Source organism: Tigriopus californicus, chromosome 1 (assembly GCF_007210705.1).
Source record: "Tigriopus californicus strain San Diego chromosome 1, Tcal_SD_v2.1, whole genome shotgun sequence".
Taxonomy (NCBI): domain Eukaryota; kingdom Metazoa; phylum Arthropoda; class Copepoda; order Harpacticoida; family Harpacticidae; genus Tigriopus; species Tigriopus californicus.
In genome coordinates, this window is record NC_081440.1 from 8,806,469 (window position 1) to 8,827,150 (window position 20,682).

The following is a 20,682-nucleotide window of genomic DNA, read 5'->3' on the forward strand; positions in this document are numbered from 1 at the left end:
TATCATTATTCACTACTATTACTGTTATTTTTATGAGTTCTCATAACTCATGATCATTGTAATGATTGCTCAACAACACACTAAATGTACAACGATAGAAAGACAATTGAGGCAGGTTCTGTAATTGGTACTCATTATTCAGATCGAAGAAATCAGCCGCCGATTTGCATCCGACTCCAACTCTTTAAATAGCGCTGGTTGACCGATGATTCTTCTCTCGGACCTTCACTTCACCTGAGTAAATGATGACTTGTACCCGTCTTCGCCGTTGAGTTGTCCGATTTGAATGGATCCAACTGGCTGGGGCGGCCTCAAAACGAACTTCTCTGGATTGCTTGGGGGTCCCCCGCCATAGTTTTGATTGCGCATGGCAAATTGTCGACTCACATGAACAGGAATGGGCACTACAATCTTGGAATTGGACCCAACGGATCCACCAGTGACTTGGGAGCCTCGGATGCTTCCTTGGGACCCAGTAGTTGTTCCCAAGCGATTAGAGTGAGTGATACCTGCCTTCACTCGTTTCCACTTGGCCCTTCGGTTTTGAAACCATATCTTGACTTGCACTTCACTGAGTTGTAAGCTATGAGCAATTTGAGAGCGTTCTGATAAGCTCAGGTATTTCTTGGAGTGAAACTCTTTTTCCAATTCAAGAAGCTGCTCGCTGGTGAAGGCTGTTCTTCGACGACGAGCTTTTCCCGAGGAACTTTGATCCTTTTCATCTTTGATTCCGTACTCTTGATCCGAGTAAAAACTAGTGCCTTTACAGTCATTGTCACTCAAGTCGTCCTCATCAGGTGGTGAGCCAGTATCATCTTCGTCTGAAAAAAAAAATCAGATGAAGAAACGTAAGTCTTCATATCTGAAAACCACTATTTTATGGAATGAAATTGTAAACAATATATGGAGCACAAATTCTTAACAAAATTGATTGCACTGATACCAAATCTGACATAAAGTTGTATAAATGACAAATAATTGGCTTTTAAAGCAAGTAACATTGTATAGGATACTCGACGCATTCGGTTGGCAGGATTAACTATTCACAATTTTATTCGATTAGACGAAAAATGGCAGCGCAACAAGCAAAACAGCAACGATTTGCTCGAAAATTGAGGTACTCAGAAAGATCCCTTGAACCACTAACTTGCGGCGAAAAACCTGTAAGTATGTTAGCAATATTCGATAAAATTCATTTTTCTAACAAAGTATAGCTTTCCCAACTCCTCAATGTTCTTAGAATGGCACAAATTCAACTCACATATATGTAGATTTAATGTTTGATGATGTCGTTGTTTTATAAAAACTTGAACTTGAAAAGAATAAAGATTGCTTTGTCAGTCAATTCAACAATTTCATCCAAACATTGTACTGATGATACAGAATTGATTTGGTTTAGTAACGGTCAAGATTGTAGTAGTCTGATTAAACCCTTATATAAAATTTACTCTTGGGTTGCCGAGAGCAATATGGCCTTGAATGAAATGAAAATTAGCTCATTGAGATCTGGGTCGACGCCATTGAACACTCCACTCTAAAATAATGAAGGTTAAGATATTGTTACTATTTTTGTTTATTGTCACCAATGAAAGCGATCGAGGAGTACTGGAAAAATTTAGAAATAATATTCAAATAGAAAACAAGCTCAATTCCTTGAGCCGAGTTTTAGTCAAATGATAAAATTTCGAAGAGCATTCTTGAATTTTCTCACCTGGACAAACGCTCCAAGTAATCAAGGCCAATCCATTTGGAAGGCTTGGTAAAGTTAGCCTCTAACAAGTAAAGGGCCGATTGTGCCGATTCATCTTTAATGAAATATAATTCGTTCGACTTGTTTTTGGCTTATTCTATCCAAATTATGTTTAATTAGTGACCAAGGGCACATACTGTACGGAAAAGTAGTTACCTTAACTACTTATTTACCTGTCACCAATAGTTTATCTAGCAATCTACCGTGCCTCTTCCCCATTTCGTTTGGGCTGTCTGACATTGCACATAAAGGCCCCTATTTACACCAGTATACATCCACAAGGAGTTAATTAAAGCTCAAAATCAATCTTGATGCTCTTAACAAAAACGTTAAAAAAAAGGTGAAGACATATTTCGGCTGAAACTCAAAAATAGTCATCTCAAAGTGCGACCAATCGCAACAGAAATTGTAGTGAGGTTGGTGTGGCTGTCTAAGTAAATAATAGCCCAACTCATAAGACCTATCCTGACACTTTCAGAGCAAATAAAAGAAGAGGAACTCATTTTCGGGACACACTGTAGGGTGAGCCTGATTGGCCAAAGCGTTGGACGAAAGACCTCTTCATATTGAGTGTCATTTCATTTGTATGCGCCGTTGACAATTACCCTCTGCTTCCTGTGTTCTAATCAATATTGATCCAAGTCCACATGTGGCCAACCGCATTCATCTTACTAAGCTTGTTCATCAGAATATGATGTGGCAATGTGTTGTTGGCTTTTGAAAGGTCCAAATGAACCGCGTCAAAGCACTCTCCTTGGTCTAACATGATCCACATGTTCAAGAAGGCTAGTGAGGCAAGACCAACCATCACGAAAGTTCAATTGCCTACGAGTGAGAAATCCACCAACCTACTCTTTCTGTTTTATCACCTTGCTACAAAGAGACGTTACAGAAATACGATGGTGATTCTCAAAAAGCCGTGAACTACGGGGCTATGAGAGGACCGACCCCCGCTGGAGCTTCCTTTCTTGTTGCTGATCTAGCCATAGAATCTTCTGATGCCACGGGATCGGAGAAATTGCTGCTCATAGGAGCATATCGAAACCACTATTTCTTTCTTTAACTGTGCTCTTACTTTCTTGAAATCAGAGAGACAATTGGGACCCTTGATGCCCCGGTAACGTTTCCACAATCTGGATTTACGTCCAATCTTTGCTTTCATTTTCTTTGGTAAACTAAGCACCCCGTATTCCGATCCAAAGAAAGACATTTTCAAATTAGGTGAAAATCGCAAAAGACCACTCTATGCAAAATTCCTGTCTCTAATTTGTCGTAGGAAGAGCTAATTAGGTTGTTGTAGGATATTTAGGATTTTTGATGATCAAATAGTAGTAGTCTCCCTGATCAATTTCGCATCATAATCCCGTATTTTTGGACACCCCGATCTGTCAGATGAGTTCTACCATACCTTGCGTTTTTGGTTTTGTTTGGGCAAAAATCTTTCGTGATGCGTGTGAGAATCTTGATGCAAAAATTTTGTTCGTACATTTCTTCTTATTTGATTATTTGGTAGCACTAGATCAGATATCATGACGTCACAATGTATCAACAAGACTCTGAGTCGGTAAATGCTAGTGCAAAAACGATTGACACTGGTTCAAGAAATCATTGAAAAAGAGAACAAGTGGATTATGTTGGTGCTTAGTTTGGCTGAAATTGGATACTTAATACGTGTAGTGTAGAGAACATTCAGTGAAAAGTGGGCATTTGCGATTTTCACCTAATTTGAAAATGTCCTTCTTTGGATCGGATTACGGGGTGTAAGGTTAATGTCTCTCAATTGGTTTGAGTTTCAGTGATATGTACTAATGTCACTGAGGTAGTTCCAAGACAAAATCAACGGATCTGCTTGACCAAATTTAGCCAATCGACCCGACTCAAAGCGGATATGAATCCCGGCAAATATATAAATGTCGCAGTCGAGGTAACCCCCACATCTCTGGATGTCAGCCTAAACTGAGACTGGTTCTTTCCGTTCTTGTTGAGTCTTTCCACAATTACACCACAGTAATTTTATAAGATTACGATTTGAGCCCCATCATAACTGCATAAGCGATCTGTTCATACACGTTTCAAATAACTGATTTGCAAGGCAGCAGTAACAAAATTACTAGTAACGAAATTATAATAATTCGTCCCTTTTTTCGAAAAAGGAACCGGAATACCATTGCATTTTGAAATGGTGTAATTGTAACGACCCAAAAAATAAAAAAATGCTCATTATTTGTTGCTTTTGTCTCGCTCCAGACAGGCATTTAATTTTTGGTTTCTCTCTTTGCATTTGAAGAGACTTGAAGGTTTTAGGCAATCTTAACAGACATTTCCATGATTTGATATGTTCGTATATCCTGAAGATAGAAAATTGAGCTTAGTTTTAACAACAATGAATGTGTTTGTGTTTTCAAATCTTGTTATAGTTGCCTTGCTTTATTCTTATTTTTATTCTATTTTCATTTTTATAATGATCTTTATTGCGACGGATTCGTCATTGGACTACTACGATTTTTTTTGCATGTATACGCGATGGCTTCTCAGGTGAAGTTATTAGGGGTAGGCCGCCGTTCGAGCCGTCGCGTCCATCCACAGAGTTGAAGAAAGAGTTGTTCCGTTAAGCTGTGCTTTGTCCTTAATCGGTTGTGGTCCAACATCTGTGGTCAATGAAAAAGGGCTTATCTTTTTGAGCGGAGTCAAGGAGGAGAATTGAACCTGCGGCCCGTCTCACCAACTGTACCATGTCTCCTCCTTTTTTGTTTACATTTTCTCATTCAAATACCATTGAACAAAAAGACCTGACTCGGAGCGAAATCTTCCTTTGGCCTGAGTATGTTATACCAGATTTCTCAACTCACACCACATCCATCCACGATCTACGACAGGGGAATTTTTTATACTGTTTTTTCCATGGAGACTTTCTATGTCATAGTTGGAAATCTTCAACAATCATTAGTTGAAACCAGAAAAAGATATCAGATTTAGATGAGAAATATCTAAATGATGTTCACTCCAGAAAAAGGTAACACACTTAATATTAATACTCGGTCACTATTTTTAAAAGAGGCTAAATATTTGGAAAATACTTGAAATATTTCATCAAATGCTGTCAATGATTATCACTTTTGAAACGACGTTTTCGAATACAGTTTCAAATAACAGCGCAATGAATAAACCCAGCGTCAACAAATCAGTTTTCTTAGATTTGATTTCGCAACGTAACCTAACCTATGATACCTTAACCAATAAAACCGTCTGATATACTTGAATACTAATGTTTATACTAGTATTTTGTCTGTTTGAATATGCCTTTCGCCTCCCAAGTTTCAAGTTCCAAAAAGTAATGAGGCATGCTGTCCCCATGATATTGATCCTGTTTAAATGAAATGATTTTCCTCCTATGCATTTCCATTGGCTTAGCCAACATGGCCAAGAATGTGAATAATGCAATGCTAAGCAAATATACAAATTCAAACCTCACAAGTTTAACCATAGATTTCTAGACACTGGATGACCAGCCCAGTGGTCGATCGTCCGAGATCGAATATCTAGAAATCTATGGTTTAACATTTTGACAAGAAAACAGTATGATTTTGTCGAGACAAAACACTTGAAAATAATTTGAAGATAATCTAAATTGTGAGGAAATGCCGTTACATTTTTGTCTCGAGTAACGGTTGAGTAACGAATTACTTTTTTTGAGGAACGATTAACACCCTGCCGATTTGTGTATGACTCAGGCGTTTTCGTCAGTTTACCCCTTGGTGGCAAATTTGTGAACTTAGATATTTAAATGATTTAAGAAATTTTAGCAAGACATAAACGGCAATATGGCAGGAGACGTGATGTAGTGGTTGGTGCAGTTTCCTATGATGAGAGATGTCCCCGGTTCGATTCTCCTCCCCGACCTTTCTCAAGGAAACTTGCAGACCCTAACCACACCCACAGACGGAGAACCAATCTGACACGGACTACGACACTGCCTATCGGAACTTCATATGGATGATATGATGGCTAGCTTCGCTGGCTGGGCGAGGCTCACCCCTCCGACCTTAGCACCCCAAAAGGCAAATACATTACACTACAATATAAATACGACAAATTTACCATATCATAAGAATTTATTCAATCTTTGCGCAAGTGTTAAATTCATACCTTTCAAGTATGATTTTAGGTTTATCACTTTCAACTTTTGACCAATCGTATGTATCCTCTTGAATTTTCATAAAAGGAAAGACATGTTTTTGAAAAGGCCAAAATTAATATATCATGATTTGCTTTTGCTTTGAGGCACGGCAGCACGCTATTAGTAATTTAATTGCGGGGGCAAGAAACTATTTTCCCAACATTCAGCTTTTCTACTGCTTTGTGTTTCTTCAAAGCACTTTTGAGTGATGGCTTGTCAACCCGGATTGTTAGAAAATGTCTAAACCAACTATTTTACCAACGACCGGATCTGAAATGTGTACAAGGTCATTTTTTAGTCTTATTTTGAAAAATCATCTTTTTGTGACATTTTGCTGATTTTAGAAATAAGATAGACGATAGGTCGCTCGGCCAATTTAACTAAAAACAGCTCCTGGGAATATATCAACAATTTGGCCCCAGAATCATGACAACCAAAGTTTTGCCTAAGATTAAGGCTACACGGTGGTTAAATTTCTTGGCCAAATTTCGAGGTAGATACCCAAGCACATATTCTACCTCGCAATATTATAAGATACAACTTTTTTTTCATGCGGACTTCCTTACCGCTACTGGGATTGAAATCCCAGCACTTCAAGAAGAGAAATTTATTCATTTTACTTAACTTTGATTTATATATATTATTTGTTCGACCAACGAATTGGAGTTGGCTGATTTGGCTAACCCTTGAATATAACGTTAATCGGGCATTTACGTCAAAAACCTGTCCAAGTCTGACTTAAATACCGCTAAGGGATCAACACTTACATACCCCTTATGAATTTTTGAGGGCAGGAGCTCTCTCATATCCTCAACGTTCCTAGAAAAACATCTTTGGACCTGCTCGAGCTTTTGCAAACCTGCTGAACTAATTGGAGCCCAAATGGGCGAGGCATATTCAAGATGTGGCTGGACAATCGACTTGTACAGTGTACAACTTGTACTATCTCTGGACTTTAACGTGCGATATATCCAACCACAAACTTAAAAAGCTTTACCAACTTTCAACTGGATATGCTCATCGAACACTCCATTATCTTGGAGAACTACACCTAAATCCTTCATGGATGAGACCTGCTGAATGCCCTTACCCTCATCATCTAATAATGGAGTGTCTAATGACGTCGACCCAAAGGTCATTGAGCGGAATATCATTTCATTCAGTGCCATGTTACTCGCAGCAACCCAAGAATAGATTTGGTCTTGGACCTCTACCAGACAACCGGAATTCTGACCATTCCTACCAACTACCCATTTTGCATCATCAGCATAGGAAAAGATTCTGACGTTACTACTACCAAGCTTCTGAAGCGGAGCAATGAAGATGATGAAAAGGGGAGGACCCAAAATGGAACCCTGTGGAACACCCGACTTGACAACATGTGTGTCACTAAGGGATCCCTTAACCTTAACCACTGGTTCCTACCAGAAATGAAACTCCTTAACCAATTGAGAACCTTGCTTTGGACGACCAGAGAGGGGATTAGGGCCACAAAGTTTGGGTAGAAGAGAGGTTAGAGGAATTGAGGATGAGGTTGGAGGAGATGGAGGGGAACAATGGGAGGGAAAGAGGGAAGGGGAAAGGAAAGGGGTGGGGTAAGTATGTTGAGAGATTTAACAATGAGGTTGAGACTTGACAATGAGGTTGAGACTTGACAATGAGGTTGAGACTTGACAATGAGGTTGAGACTTGACAATGATGTTGAGACTTGACAATGAGGTTGAGACTTGACAATGAGGTTGAGACTTGACAATGAGGTTGAGACTTGACAATGAGGTTGAGACTTGACAATGAGGTTGAGACTTGACAATGAGGTTGAGACTTGACAATGAGGTTGAGACTTGACAATGAGGTTGAGACTTGACAATGAGGTTGAGACTTGACAATGAGGTTGAGACTTGACAATGAGGTTGAGACTTGACAATGAGGTTGAGACTTGACAATGAGGTTGAGACTTGACAATGAGGTTGAGACTTGACAATGAGGTTGAGACTTGACAATGAGGTTGAGACTTGACAATGAGGTTGAGACTTGACAATGAGGTTGAGACTTGACAATGAGGTTGAGACTTGACAATGAGGTTGAGACTTGACAATGAGGTTGAGACTTGACAATGAGGTTGAGACTTGACAATGAGGTTGAGACTTGACAATGAGGTTGAGACTTGACAATGAGGTTGAGACTTGACAATGAGGTTGAGACTTGACAATGAGGTTGAGACTTGACAATGAGGTTGAGACTTGACAATGAGGTTGAGACTACTGCTGCCTCTTCCTCCTAGTGCCCCTGAGATGGGCCTTTGTGCATTTGAAATTGAGGCATACTTTGTGCCTCAATGATCTCATGCACATAAACGGGTGAAAATAGCTACATCCCTGTTTGGAACATCCTTTCTTATGGAACTTGAGAAGGCCAAACTCTCTAAGTTTGGGACACTATTCTTGCTTTTGTGATTTTACCTAAGACTAAAACTTGATGCCAACAACAACATGAGCTGACAAAGAACCTGTTAAATCTGGCCCATCCTCAACTCTGCAATAACCAAGATTGTTATTACCAACTCAATCCCAAAATTGACCCTGTTCTGCTTGCTTCATCCCTCTTTCTTTCTTTCATGAGCACCTGTGATATCACCAAGTAAATTTCTGCCCGTGTTTATTACTTGTGTACGGTGTTCAAAAAGCCTTATCAAGTTTCCAGAGAAGTTCCCAAACACAATTTTGCATTTTTCTACCTCCAAAAAGTCATAAGGAACAACTTTGATTTTATTGCTTTATGGAATTCTAGCCCACATAAAAAACTTACATACCTAAAAACATTATGAAAAGTGAAACTTTCAAAAACCTACTTAATGTAAATTAGGAACACATCTAATTAGCTCTTACATATAAATCATGACATCATCTATTACGTTGCTACATAGTTACATCGGATTTGATGGTCTAAATTTCATCGTTTTTTGCCCCAAAATGCCCCGGTCATATGTTAAAAAACAAAAGATTACTTTCCTTTTTCTTGCACAGTCTCACAATAGCTAAAATGTTGTATAATATCACTTAAAACACACTAAAAGTGTAATCTTTGAAAATGAGTTTTACATCATCATGTGTACACTTAATGACGCATTCACTTGAATTCTTAAGACAATACATACAACAAACGATGCTATAGATTTTGTCGCTTCTTGAAGACTTTGTTGAAACTGATTAAAAATAGCGTCTTTAAGACTACATTGATATTTGTGAAATTTTCAGTGACCGCTCAACTAATTGTCCTTTGGACGGTTCAAAACTTTTTCTCCATAACATAACATTCTCCAGCACATAGCATTGTGGTATTAAGGCACTTTGATAGTGCCTTCACCGTTTAATACCAAACATGTTCACTTTGTTGGGTTTTTTAACGCAGCTCATTCAAAATCACTCGATTATTGAAAATCCAATGGGCGGATTGTGCTAGTTGACTGTGATATTGTCTTAGTTCTCGCTCCCCAAAATGCCCAAAATTAGGATGCCGGACCACATTTTTCCTTGACTTTCCTTCACTTGACTTGCCCTACTGATAAGCCAGTGTAGCAGGTAACAAATGCCATCGTTATAATTTTCAAATCAACTTATAGTCAGATTTGTCTTCAAAAAGAATACAATAATAAATATACGGGGTCTGAGGAAGGCTCAAACCTTAATGATGTCCTCTCCTGAGTAGTTGGAGAACACCCTTGCGATGGAAGCCTTGAAAAAGTCTGCATTTTGACAAGCCAAAAACACAATGTCGCCTACGAAAGATATCTAAAGGGATCACCTTAGAGGGGAATCTTGATTCCAACAATATTGACAATCATCTTTTTTGCATTCTTATCCGTTTAGGGCTAATAATCAGATCTGCCAACTTTAATTCGGTGGGCATTATGTGTTGTAAGAAAGAAAGTTAAGTAAGACTACTATATTTTTCATCTTAATTTGCTGGGGATTGAATTTCTAATAACGATAAAAATGCCAACAAAACCATTTAGAATGGGTAGGGATAATTTAGTTCATTAGCCGAGTGTTCTAAAATTCCGACTACTTTTAGCTTATTCCCTTTGTGATGGTAAGAATTGGAGACTGCATGGGGTACTGATGAATAATGCTCGTTTTTTCTGTTGTTGTGATCACACATTCAATGTACATGAGTTTTATTATTTATGACCATTCACACTTAAATTTCACACTTAAATTGTCAAGGTTTCCCCACATATAATTGCAGTTTATTGTCCTGAAGGGATACTTGTCCCTCTCTTTAAAGTCTCTTAAGTTGGTTGTCATGAATCTGGGCCAAAAATGTTGATGCGCTCCAAGGAACTGTGTATCTGCTAAATTAGACAAATAACCTATTTTATCCTTCGCATTAGACATATATCACAAAAATGAATATTCTAAAGCGCACCATAAAATGGCCTTGAAAATGCTTGGATCAACTCCCAGGCTCTCAAAACTCCCAGGGCCTTTAGGCAGGCCGTTTCAGTTAACTTAGAACCTTAGCTAGAACAAAGCTAGGGAGATGCACAGTATTAGAAACCTTTCGTACTTTTTCTGAAAACTGTTCTGACCCAATCTTCCTTGTCTTCCAAGATACTAGAGCTCCTTTATTCTATTTTCTAGAAATTTAGCCTGTTAATCCATTAGTCAAAAATGCTCGGAAGGAAGACAAAAAAGCAGAAAAACTGAATGCTGAGAAAGTAGCTTCTTGGTCACTCTTCCAAATTGCTCATGGCGTTTTGTCGTTCCTAAAAGCAAATCATAGGTAAGCAATTTTGGTCTTCTCAAAATGATTTTTAACACAATCAAACTTAGTAGACAAACCATTTTATCCGTACGCAAAGAATTTAGATTAGTTGCTTGTTAGGTTATGGAAAATTTGCCATATTGCCGTGTATGCCTGACTAAAATCTCTTAAATACATTTAAGAGCACAAATTTGCAAGAGCATTTGATGTTCCAATAGTTTGTTGGCGACGTGTCCTTTTTAGATTTAGAATTTAGACTTTGCTCAGAAGGAATAACAAACACTCATTAAGGGAACAGAGTTTGGTTTAGCTATATCTTCAATTCCGTTTCTATTGTACCTTTTATCATATTTTATCATGTATAGTTTGGTTAGGTATAATATGACTAAAACGATCTAACTACTGAGCATTCTTCAATGGTAGCGCAATAATCGATATTTCTCATCCATTCTGCCTGCCATCAAAGACCTATCCGTGCCCGTCTTGTAAGGGATTACAAACAACTTAAAGTTCGTTTAGTTCATTGGGCTTATAGTTGCTTTTTAAAACATCTTTAAGGTTTGTTTGTAATTATCTTTATTGGTAAAGAAATGTCAAAGTAAAAAACTTGCTCTATTTTTTCTTAGGCTGGCAGGCGGGATGGCGCAAGGACGAATTTGACTATGGACCTAATTTGACGTATTGGAGTATAAAATAGACCTGATAATTCCTAAAAAAATCTTCGAGGCATTTTCAAGGTTTAATCTCATGAAATGGACGGGGCTTGAACCATTACCGAAGAAAAGGAATGTGTTACCGTTACCGTTACCATTAATGATAGCGTTACTTTTGCAGAAAAAGATGACCTAAAACTGCAAGAAAAACGTTCTATACATTTATTAACGTTGAGTAACATGATGTGAAACAAATGACGAATATACGAGGGTTCAAGGGTACTGGGATAAAAGAGCTAGACGATTTTAGGTGGCTTGATTTTAATCTTTTTTCACTTTTACAAAACATTTTGACATGTATTTTTTCATCCTTCTTTTCATGGTTTGAAAAAAGTTGTCAGAAGGCAAGTTTTCCACTGCTTTATGTTTGACAAGAGAAATATCTGGGTTACGTTTACGTCATGCAACTTGTGATTTCATACGTCACAAAAAAGGTCTCCCGTGATTATTTATTTGATCCCTTAAGTAGCAAATAACTCACTGCATTCGTAATGAAACCTTTAAAAATCGGGCAGGAAACCTTTTTACATTTTTTCGTTCCCTTGATTAAAAAAAAGAAAAAAGTAATGGTAACGGCAGGACTAAAAACCCGTTCCGTTATGTAACCGATGCCGTTCCTTCTGCAGAAAAGTAACGCGTTCCTGGTAACGTTACTCAAGCCCTGAAAGTGGATCATGTCGCCCCTACCAGGCACCAGGGCAAATTCATTAAGGAAAACATGGTCAGTAATCAAGCTTCATAATTTCAAATTCTTATTTATTTTTTTAATTAAACTTAGCCACTAATCAAATGAATAAATCAATGGCGATTTGTTCCCTGCTTCCCACCCTTCTTCAAACACTTCATTCACCGAAAAACTTTTGGAAAAAGACAACCGGAAATTATTCAATTGATTGTGATCATAAAAGCTGGGGAGTAAAATAATACAATAATAAAGAATGGAACTATCCCACCATGACGCAGCTGTCTCGTAGCCTCACAAGCTGATAAAAAATCGCGTGTTTATAACTGATAATACGGTTACCTCCAACAAGGGGGCGGAAGTGAATCCAGAGGAATCAGCCGCAGTTTCTGCTCTCCACCTACCCACCCGAGCAATAGAAATACACATCACATATGTTATCAAAAATATGAAATAGCTCCATTGCAATCCCAATTACTGTTGTCCATTACAGCTTTGTAGACTAGACTACACTAGAAGGTTTAAGAAAATACCCCAAAAGACAAATCTAATCTCAGTATCGCAAGGTCAGCGATATTATTTTTTGAAACAATGACAGCAAAAATTACAAAGAAAGGCGGTAGGTTGTGGGGCCTTGGCGATTTGCTTTTGCGACAGAGGTTGTTTTCGACGCATACATGGCAAGATTTCCGTACGATGATAGACTGATTAAATTATTATTATGCTGACATTTGTTCCCTACTATGGTGTCTTCTCTATGGAAGTTTTGGGTTAAAGTTTTCACTTAGTCTTGAAATAAACGAAATAAGACGAGTTAAATGAAGCAAAGTGGGAGCAGAGCAGAGCGTTAGTGAATAAGTGGGCACTTTCATTTCTTTTCATAAAGTTACTTTCAGTCTTTCCACCTTACAGACAACTCGTAACCACCAATCTCACTGTTTAAATGGTTTTTGATTAGAAATGGCCAGAATATGCTTTAGAAACTCCGCTTTGCCTAAAATATGCCGTAAACGTTGAAAGGAATGCTTTAAGGCGAAAAATTCGAATGAACGGACAATAGCTTAAAGCCATAATAACTTCGACGGCGATTTCGATATGTCCATCTCCGGGCTGAAAACAAAGGACAACTTCCTACTAAGTCTCAACTTGGCAAAACATAGCGAACTAGCAAGTGTTCATGTTTTCGTCGTGGGATTAACGTTTGGGGAATCGAATTGAGGACCAGAGGTGCCAGGGATATGTCCTCAGATGAATCCTTAACACTCTTGTCCATGAATGCGAACTACAGGGGCACATGTTCACCTTATGGAGTTTCTCAGATCTAAATTTGGATTGTTTGTGGAGCATTTACAAATTCATACCTTGATCGTTAGTTGTGTCTGGTTCATCAGGTGTAGCGATTCGTAAATTGGGCGTGGAACTCTCTGACATGGTTTGCAAGATATTGCTATTGGATGCATTTGATACGGCCACAGCAGCAGCTGCTGCGGCTGCAGCCGCTGCAATCATGCCCTGTTGATGTCGTTGCGATAAAGACATTAACATTTGGGAGAGAATGGGCTCTTGATATGATCCAAGGGGCAGAAATGGTGAAGGAAATCCTGGAAATTGTCCCATCGTCGGTCCAAATGGTTCACCTAAGAGCGTAGTTGGCGAGGGTGAGGACAAAGATAAGACGGTCTCAGAAGCAACTTTTGACACTGAATCCAGGCTTGACTCGTGTCCGGGATTTAGATCCCGGGACAATATCGTGGATGCTTTTGGCACACTTTGAACACTATTCATGGGCGACAAGAGAGATTCAATACTGAATCTAGTCTCTTGGCTGTGCTGCTCCAAATATTTCTTGTAGGCCTCCATTTTTCGGCCGTGACTTTCCGATCAAATCACCTTCTTTACTGAACCGTTGTGAAGTTCTTTGCCGCCTTTCCAGTTTGATTCTTCGACAAGTGCTCTTCTTCTCTCTCTGCTCTCTTTGCTCTCTCTCTGTGTTTCCGTCTCTCGCCCTTTTCCTCAGTTCTGGAAGGATTGCCCCTTCTCTCCCGCTCGAAGCCCCTCCCTTCTGCCAGAAGACTCGAGCTCATTGGAGTAAACCCCGGCGAAATCAAGACAATCGCCGAAAGTGTGTTCCGAATCGGCATTGACCGCCGAAATAAAGTTCCGCTCTTGAGTTGATTCATACCTCGGCTCCTGTCTTTCAATGGGCACCCAGAGCGTCATTATGAATTTTATTCACTGAAACTTCAAACTGTCGCTTCATATAGCCACGTTTAGGGAACATCAAGAGCTTTTGTACTACCATGTGTAAATTCTCTACAAAGACGGCGGAACTTTGATCCAAAAAAGAAAAAGAGACTGAAATGGTTTGAGCAATGCATTGTTGGGGGCAATGACCAAAGCTTTTTCATGCACGACAAGTACCGTGTTGCATAATATCAACCTTATAGTTGCTTAACTCAAGTTTTGGACAACATTAAAAGACACTGGTTTCACTTACATAGAATATTTGAGATATTTTCATCCATCAAAGGTTGCAAAACTTGCTATTGCCACATCTGGTTTTGAGCGTGAAGACCTGAGGACCCCGATCAACTACAATCAACGTATCTGCAGAAATTGATCAAAACTTTGCTAGTGGGGAATAAGAAAATCTTAGAAAAAAGATATCTTTGAAAGGACAACTTTAGACATTTCTTTATTATATTTCGGACTTCTTTGCCTCTAACACGAACGTACGTTCAAACAATGAAAAGAGCTGGTTTACCTCTAAATTCATATAATGTGTGATTCACCAACAAATTGTCGGATCTGTCCATCCTTGAAAGTAGAGTTGATCAGTAATTTGGTCAAAAACTTGTCCAAGTCTGACTTAAATCCCGCTAAAAGATAACACCGCATAGAAATGTGTCCTACGAATAGAATTGTTTTTCAGATCGTCGGAGTGTGGCGATTTTTTTGTTTTTGAAATGTTTCTCAAAGCATCAATAAAAATCGAAGTAGAAATATTGCCCTGAGTGAATGTACTGCATCAAAAATTAAAACTTAGAATGTGAAACCCGGATTGTGGAACAAACGACTGGTGAACAGCTACCTGAAACAGCTGAGGGGTAGGGCTTCGAGAGAAATTTGTGTAATCGAGCCGTTTATTTGTCTGACTACGATACCAAATAAACATCACAAAACAATTTTTGAAGGATGCCACAGATCAAATACGAAACCAAAACTTAGAAAGCCCACAATGAAATTAGTTTAAAGATTCTGGAGATGTGGACTACGAACGCAAGCAAAACTGTCTTATCCTAAACCGTTCACATTGTTTCAAATAAGCACACCATACGACCACAAGATCTTATTGAATAAATGAACTTGGCCAAATTTGAGCCCAAAAATTATGCCTTTAGTTATGCATATTATGCATCCAAAGTTATGCGGTAAACACTTCATGACAATGTAGTTTTCGGCCTGCTCTTGGTCAGCTACAGAAGGTGTTGATTCCGTAGGAGGGATTTGAACCCACGCCCTTTGGGGAACCATGACGTGCATTTATTGAGTCCATTAGACCACTCAGCTACCGTGTTTCCTTATAAGCTTTTGACAGCATATGGTTGAAACGAACCTCTTCACAAGTAAATAATACAAAAATGACCTGCCTTTAATTGACGCGATGCACGTCTCTGATTTTATTCTTATTTTTCGACAAAAGGCTCAGATTTGTTATGACCGATTTGACGGGAAGCTCGTTCACAGTCCATATTTTTTAAAGTTCCTGTCCAAATCCATGACTACTACGTACATTAATAGACATTTCTTTTTCATATTGCGGGATCCGGGAAGCATCGGTCACCAACCCTTGCTATAAAGTATTGTCATCCCAAGTGCGCACATGTTATGAAATATGTATTTCCTCGAATAACGTGAAGAAAATGCATCCTCCGATAGCCTTGTATTTAGGGGTAGACATCATCGTAGTTCATTGCGATGTTCTCAGCATCCTTCCTTCCTCTTTCTCCATGGCTGTCAAATCATAATTTTCCGTACATAAGTTATTCCCAGAGGATGCCGGAGGGGTAGGTGAGAAGAATCCATCTTTATTCTAAGCCCAAGGAACCGGAAGAGACCGGAAGCATTTGTCGGCTTCTACTGTGAGTGGTGGAACCCCTGATTCAGTCAAGCTCGAGGAGCTGTCAAGCGATGCCATGCATGATTGAAGGTGGAACGAGTTCAATTCTTCTGCCTTTTTGCTCACATTCAATGTTGGGTGGCCAAGGATCATGTGCTTTCACACGTCTGCAACTATTCGGGTCTGTGATTTACATCCCCTTGTATACTCTGGACTCCGGGCAGGGGTCTGTGATCTAGTAAGTACTTTAGTCACTACTTTCCAGAGAGATCCAAGAATACGTAGTACTAGCTTAGCTTTGTAACGTCCACGTTTGTAACCTACGCTCGGTGTTGGTATTGTAAGAATGAGCACTCCGGCTGTCTTTGAGAAATGCTGCTTTGCGACACCCATTTTTACGGAATGGAGAGCTATTGATCCCACACCACATTGGCGAATGGTCAGTTTGGCTCGATTTGCTTTCTGGCATTGATGGTACTTTTGGAATCCTTAAAGCATGACCACTTCCATTACAAACAGATGTTCATTCCACTTGGCACACCAATAGCTACCACACAACCTTCAGTCTCAGCCTCATGTGACGATCACACTTAGCCTAACAACTGCAACTACAGAAGCATCTCCTGTGAGCAATTATGTCCATGGCACCTAATCTTATGGTTCATTTCAAAAGTGAATGAGAAAAGACACGCAGGGTCAAAGAACAAAATTTCTCTTCAACTTCAAGTCAATTGCCGGTTCTTTCCATGAAAATTCAGAAGCAATTGATGCACATACAATAACCTTTCATTTTATTAACTACATTTCATCGTTGCATTTTTTCTCAACTGTTACGTAAAGTCAATTTCGCTTATGCCATGTTCATATCGATTGAAGTCACGCGCTTAGTGTTTAGTGTTTAGTATTATATCTTCGGTTCGTGGTCAATCACCGAGCTTGCTCTCAGCTGTGGATTGACTTTCCTGTGAAGGATTCTGGTTTATTTTCGAAAGATTGAGAATGTGAATCCTATGGTGGGAAAGATGCTCATTTCCACATATCGTCTCATTATTTCTCCACAGATGATGAGTTTGAAGACCTTTAATGAGTCTGACAAATAGCCAAAGACCAGAGAAAGAAAGGAACGAAGGGAGGGAAAAAGAAGGAAAGAGAGGAGGGGGGGGGGGGTGGAGAAGAGAGAGAGAGGAAGAGGGGAGGATTGGACCCTCTATGCCCTCTATGAGTACCAACGCCAGCCCACTTACGGCTAAATGGGCTTGCGCATAAATGGACTTACAAACGGAGATGAACGGGGTTCAGTTCAGTAGCAACTCGGTAATAGCTTTAATGTGTTGGCACGAGTCGACCATCATCAGGATATCATTCATCATAAATTTGGCTCTAACCTGTCTTAGAGAGCAGAGGCAACTCTTAGGGCCACTTCCGTGTATTTGGAATGAGACCTAGACATGCACACGGTTAGAAAGTATTGTGGGCTGTAGGAAGATAACTGGGCCACCAGAGTGAAAGAACGACAGCCTAAAATAATGTATCGCGATCCTCGCTCGTTAGAATTGTCTTTATTTTCATCTCGTGATGGTTACACTTATGGCCAATCAACGAGCCCAACTCGGTTTCATACAATATAGTATGTAACAATATTCTAAATTCTAATCAAATTAGAGCATTTTAGTCCCACAGTTCGTGGTTGGTTCGCTGGAAGCATGTGTGTTAACGTCATAATGACCATATTCACACTGAGATGCTGTGCAGACCAGCTGTTTGAAATTGAATCAAATCTGCTTCGTAAGCCTGATCTACTCATAAGACGGAAAATACTTTTGCTGTCTCAGTTACTCGGCTCGAGTGAGCGTGGGACCACACTCCATTAAATGTTATTGATTTGAATCCGCCCAAAAGCGTGACATGAGGCGTCAGCCTCCAGAAGATCTCAGGGTTTGTCCTTTTGATCTGTCTGGTGCACTTACGTCCTCACCTTTTCCCCACCATGACAAACCCTCTGCGTTCCCTTTTGAACAGGATAAGGGATATGATGAGTCTGGGTAGTGGCGTGGTGGTGGGTACTGCTAAGTGGATTCGGAACTTCGTAGTCGACCACTACTATCTGGATGGCCTCTCCTCTTCTCTCCTCACTAAATGACTGAGCCTTTGGAACATAATAGATCTCGAGGAATGATGGGACCGCACACACAAGATGGATTACCGTTCTCATGTCGTTCCGAATCGCCTATGAGGATTCTACAACTCACACAGTGGGGTCCCAACTTACCACTGCGTTGCACTGCGCCCGCTGGTCCCCAACAGTCCATCGACACTCATTTGAGACTGCCGAGCTTTGTTCCCATCATCGAGTCTTCCACTCAAACAAGACAAGTTAACCGCAACGAGATCCTCCATGCCAACAAACACACTTTGGCAATTCATGGAATGAGTGAGCAAGTCACCCCAAGGAGAGGAAATCGTAGCGCCATGGAACCCCAAATTAGACTGCCAATGGTTGGCAGTATCTCGTGCAATATCTGCATTAAAGATTCTCTTTAGGGTAGATGAAGGATGTTGGAAAACAAGAGTGAACTGGATCCGACGAAACACTTTTTTTATTCAAGTCATACCAGCTAATATTCCCTCAACCTAATTTGGCCTTGAGAATTGTTCTTATTTGCTTATTAGCTTTTTGATGGATCTGAGAGTAATTTCTTGCTAGTACTACGACAATGGGTATGGGATCATTTGAACATCTGACTTCAAATCATTCCATCCTTGAATTCATTTAAAACTTTTGAGCAAGTGATTTCAATGTCACATCAATGAATTTTTAAATCCACTTCGAACTTTTGAGGGTCCAGGGTAATACACACGTACATACAGAGAACCAACTGATGAGGATGTGCCAATCGGAATAATTTTTCTGCCGAAGCCATTAGTATGACATGGGGGCCTTGCAAATCTTTAAAATAGTTATTTTCAGGACGTCGCCAACTCGTCGCCTGCATATCCTACAAGTAGTAGTATAAAGTACACTGGCTTATCATGCATTAATCAACATTTAATGTATGAAATAGATAAAAATATAATAAGAATAAGAAATATAATAATATAAGTAATGTGCCCCTGCGCTTTTATTCCAGCCCGAAATTTGACCTGAAGTTTGTACTGAAACTTCAAAAAACGTTTTGTCTAGTAGCGTTTGAATCAATATCTGAAGTTTCCTGTGCTTTTTTAGCTTTGCATAAAATCTGTAGTAATAGTGACTTTTTTTAAGATCAACCAGAATACCACCGCATTGCAGGCAAAAACGGAGCTCATATCAAAATGTAGAAAAAAATACTTTCTGCTGCGATAAAAAGTTTTGATAACTTATCGGCCCAGACGAATGGTTGAGAGTCAACCAAAATATCTCAAATCATGCCATTTTTTGACGATAATTATACAAAGATAAGAAGAAACGAGTCATGCGAAACTAGTTTCTTTATAGAGCAATGATATTATTATTGCCGTTTTTGTCGTTCTTTCGAAATTAAAGCAAATTGTGAGGTATATTCCATGGCCTTTTTAAAAGGACTTTTTCCAGAATTTATGTATGAAATATAAGATTGGCAATGAAATTAAGGATTTTTGTTTGTTTGTCTCTCGACGCTTGACATCTATTGATGGGTGTCCCAATGAAGGGATATTCCCACTCCGTTATCATAATTCGTATCTTCGGTTCTCTAACCATATTAAAGTGATTGATGGATCAATCTCATGGTGCTAATATGCCATTGGGGAAAAAGCATAAGAAATTTTAAAAAAATATCTAATCCACCTAAAAACTTCCATTTTAAGCAAACTAGAAATACATTTACATACAGTGTAAATTTGGTGTAATTAGTTCATTCTTGAAGCGATGAATTCAAGCATGGTGGACGCAAGGATTTGTCCAATGGAACAAAGTAGTGTCTAGTCTCATTTTGCCTTGCGTTGACGGTGTCAAGCTGACAATCATACGAATTACTGAGCCAAGGTGAGCTCACTCCTGTATCATTAAGTCAAGGTGATGATACTCCCAAAAACCAATAAATTGCTGTCCGCGGCTAAAACTCGGTTGAAAATCAATTTTCCGAAACTCATTTCCCTTTCTCCGTTGATATGTTATTTGGCCTCTTTTAAGTTCAGGGACTGCGTACCCAGGAAGAACAAGTAATCAAATCAAGATCAGAACTGCAGTAGTGTGCGTAACTTAACAAAATGCTACTGAAAGGTAATGAAAGAATACCGTTAAATTCCCCCCAATGATCTGGCACAGTTTACCAACATGACAACTGCTTTAACCAAATAGGAAACCCAAGTACAAAACGCAGCAGAAGATACTCGTGCGTTAATCGGAAATTGAAGTATGGTACACCTTGTCCGAAGATGAGAAAACTGTGAAGTGAAAGTTTCATTTTAGTTTTCACTACCCAAAAGCGCATTGATAATTAACGTGAAATACAGTTC

At 39.3% G+C, this 20,682-nt stretch overlaps 1 protein-coding gene across 1 annotated transcript; it reads right to left on the minus strand.

The window, feature by feature from the left end:
• Window positions 1–4: 4 nt before the first annotated feature.
• Window positions 5–14,034, minus strand: LOC131878828 (homeobox protein lin-39-like). Its single transcript, XM_059224962.1, has 2 exons — window positions 13,448–14,034; window positions 5–821 (listed from the first exon to the last, which is right to left on the minus strand). The coding sequence occupies exons 1-2, from the start codon at window positions 13,944–13,946 to the stop codon at window positions 226–228; spliced, it is 1,095 nt and encodes a 364-aa protein (XP_059080945.1). The 5' UTR covers window positions 13,947–14,034; the 3' UTR covers window positions 5–225.
• Window positions 14,035–20,682: the final 6,648 nt, after the last annotated feature.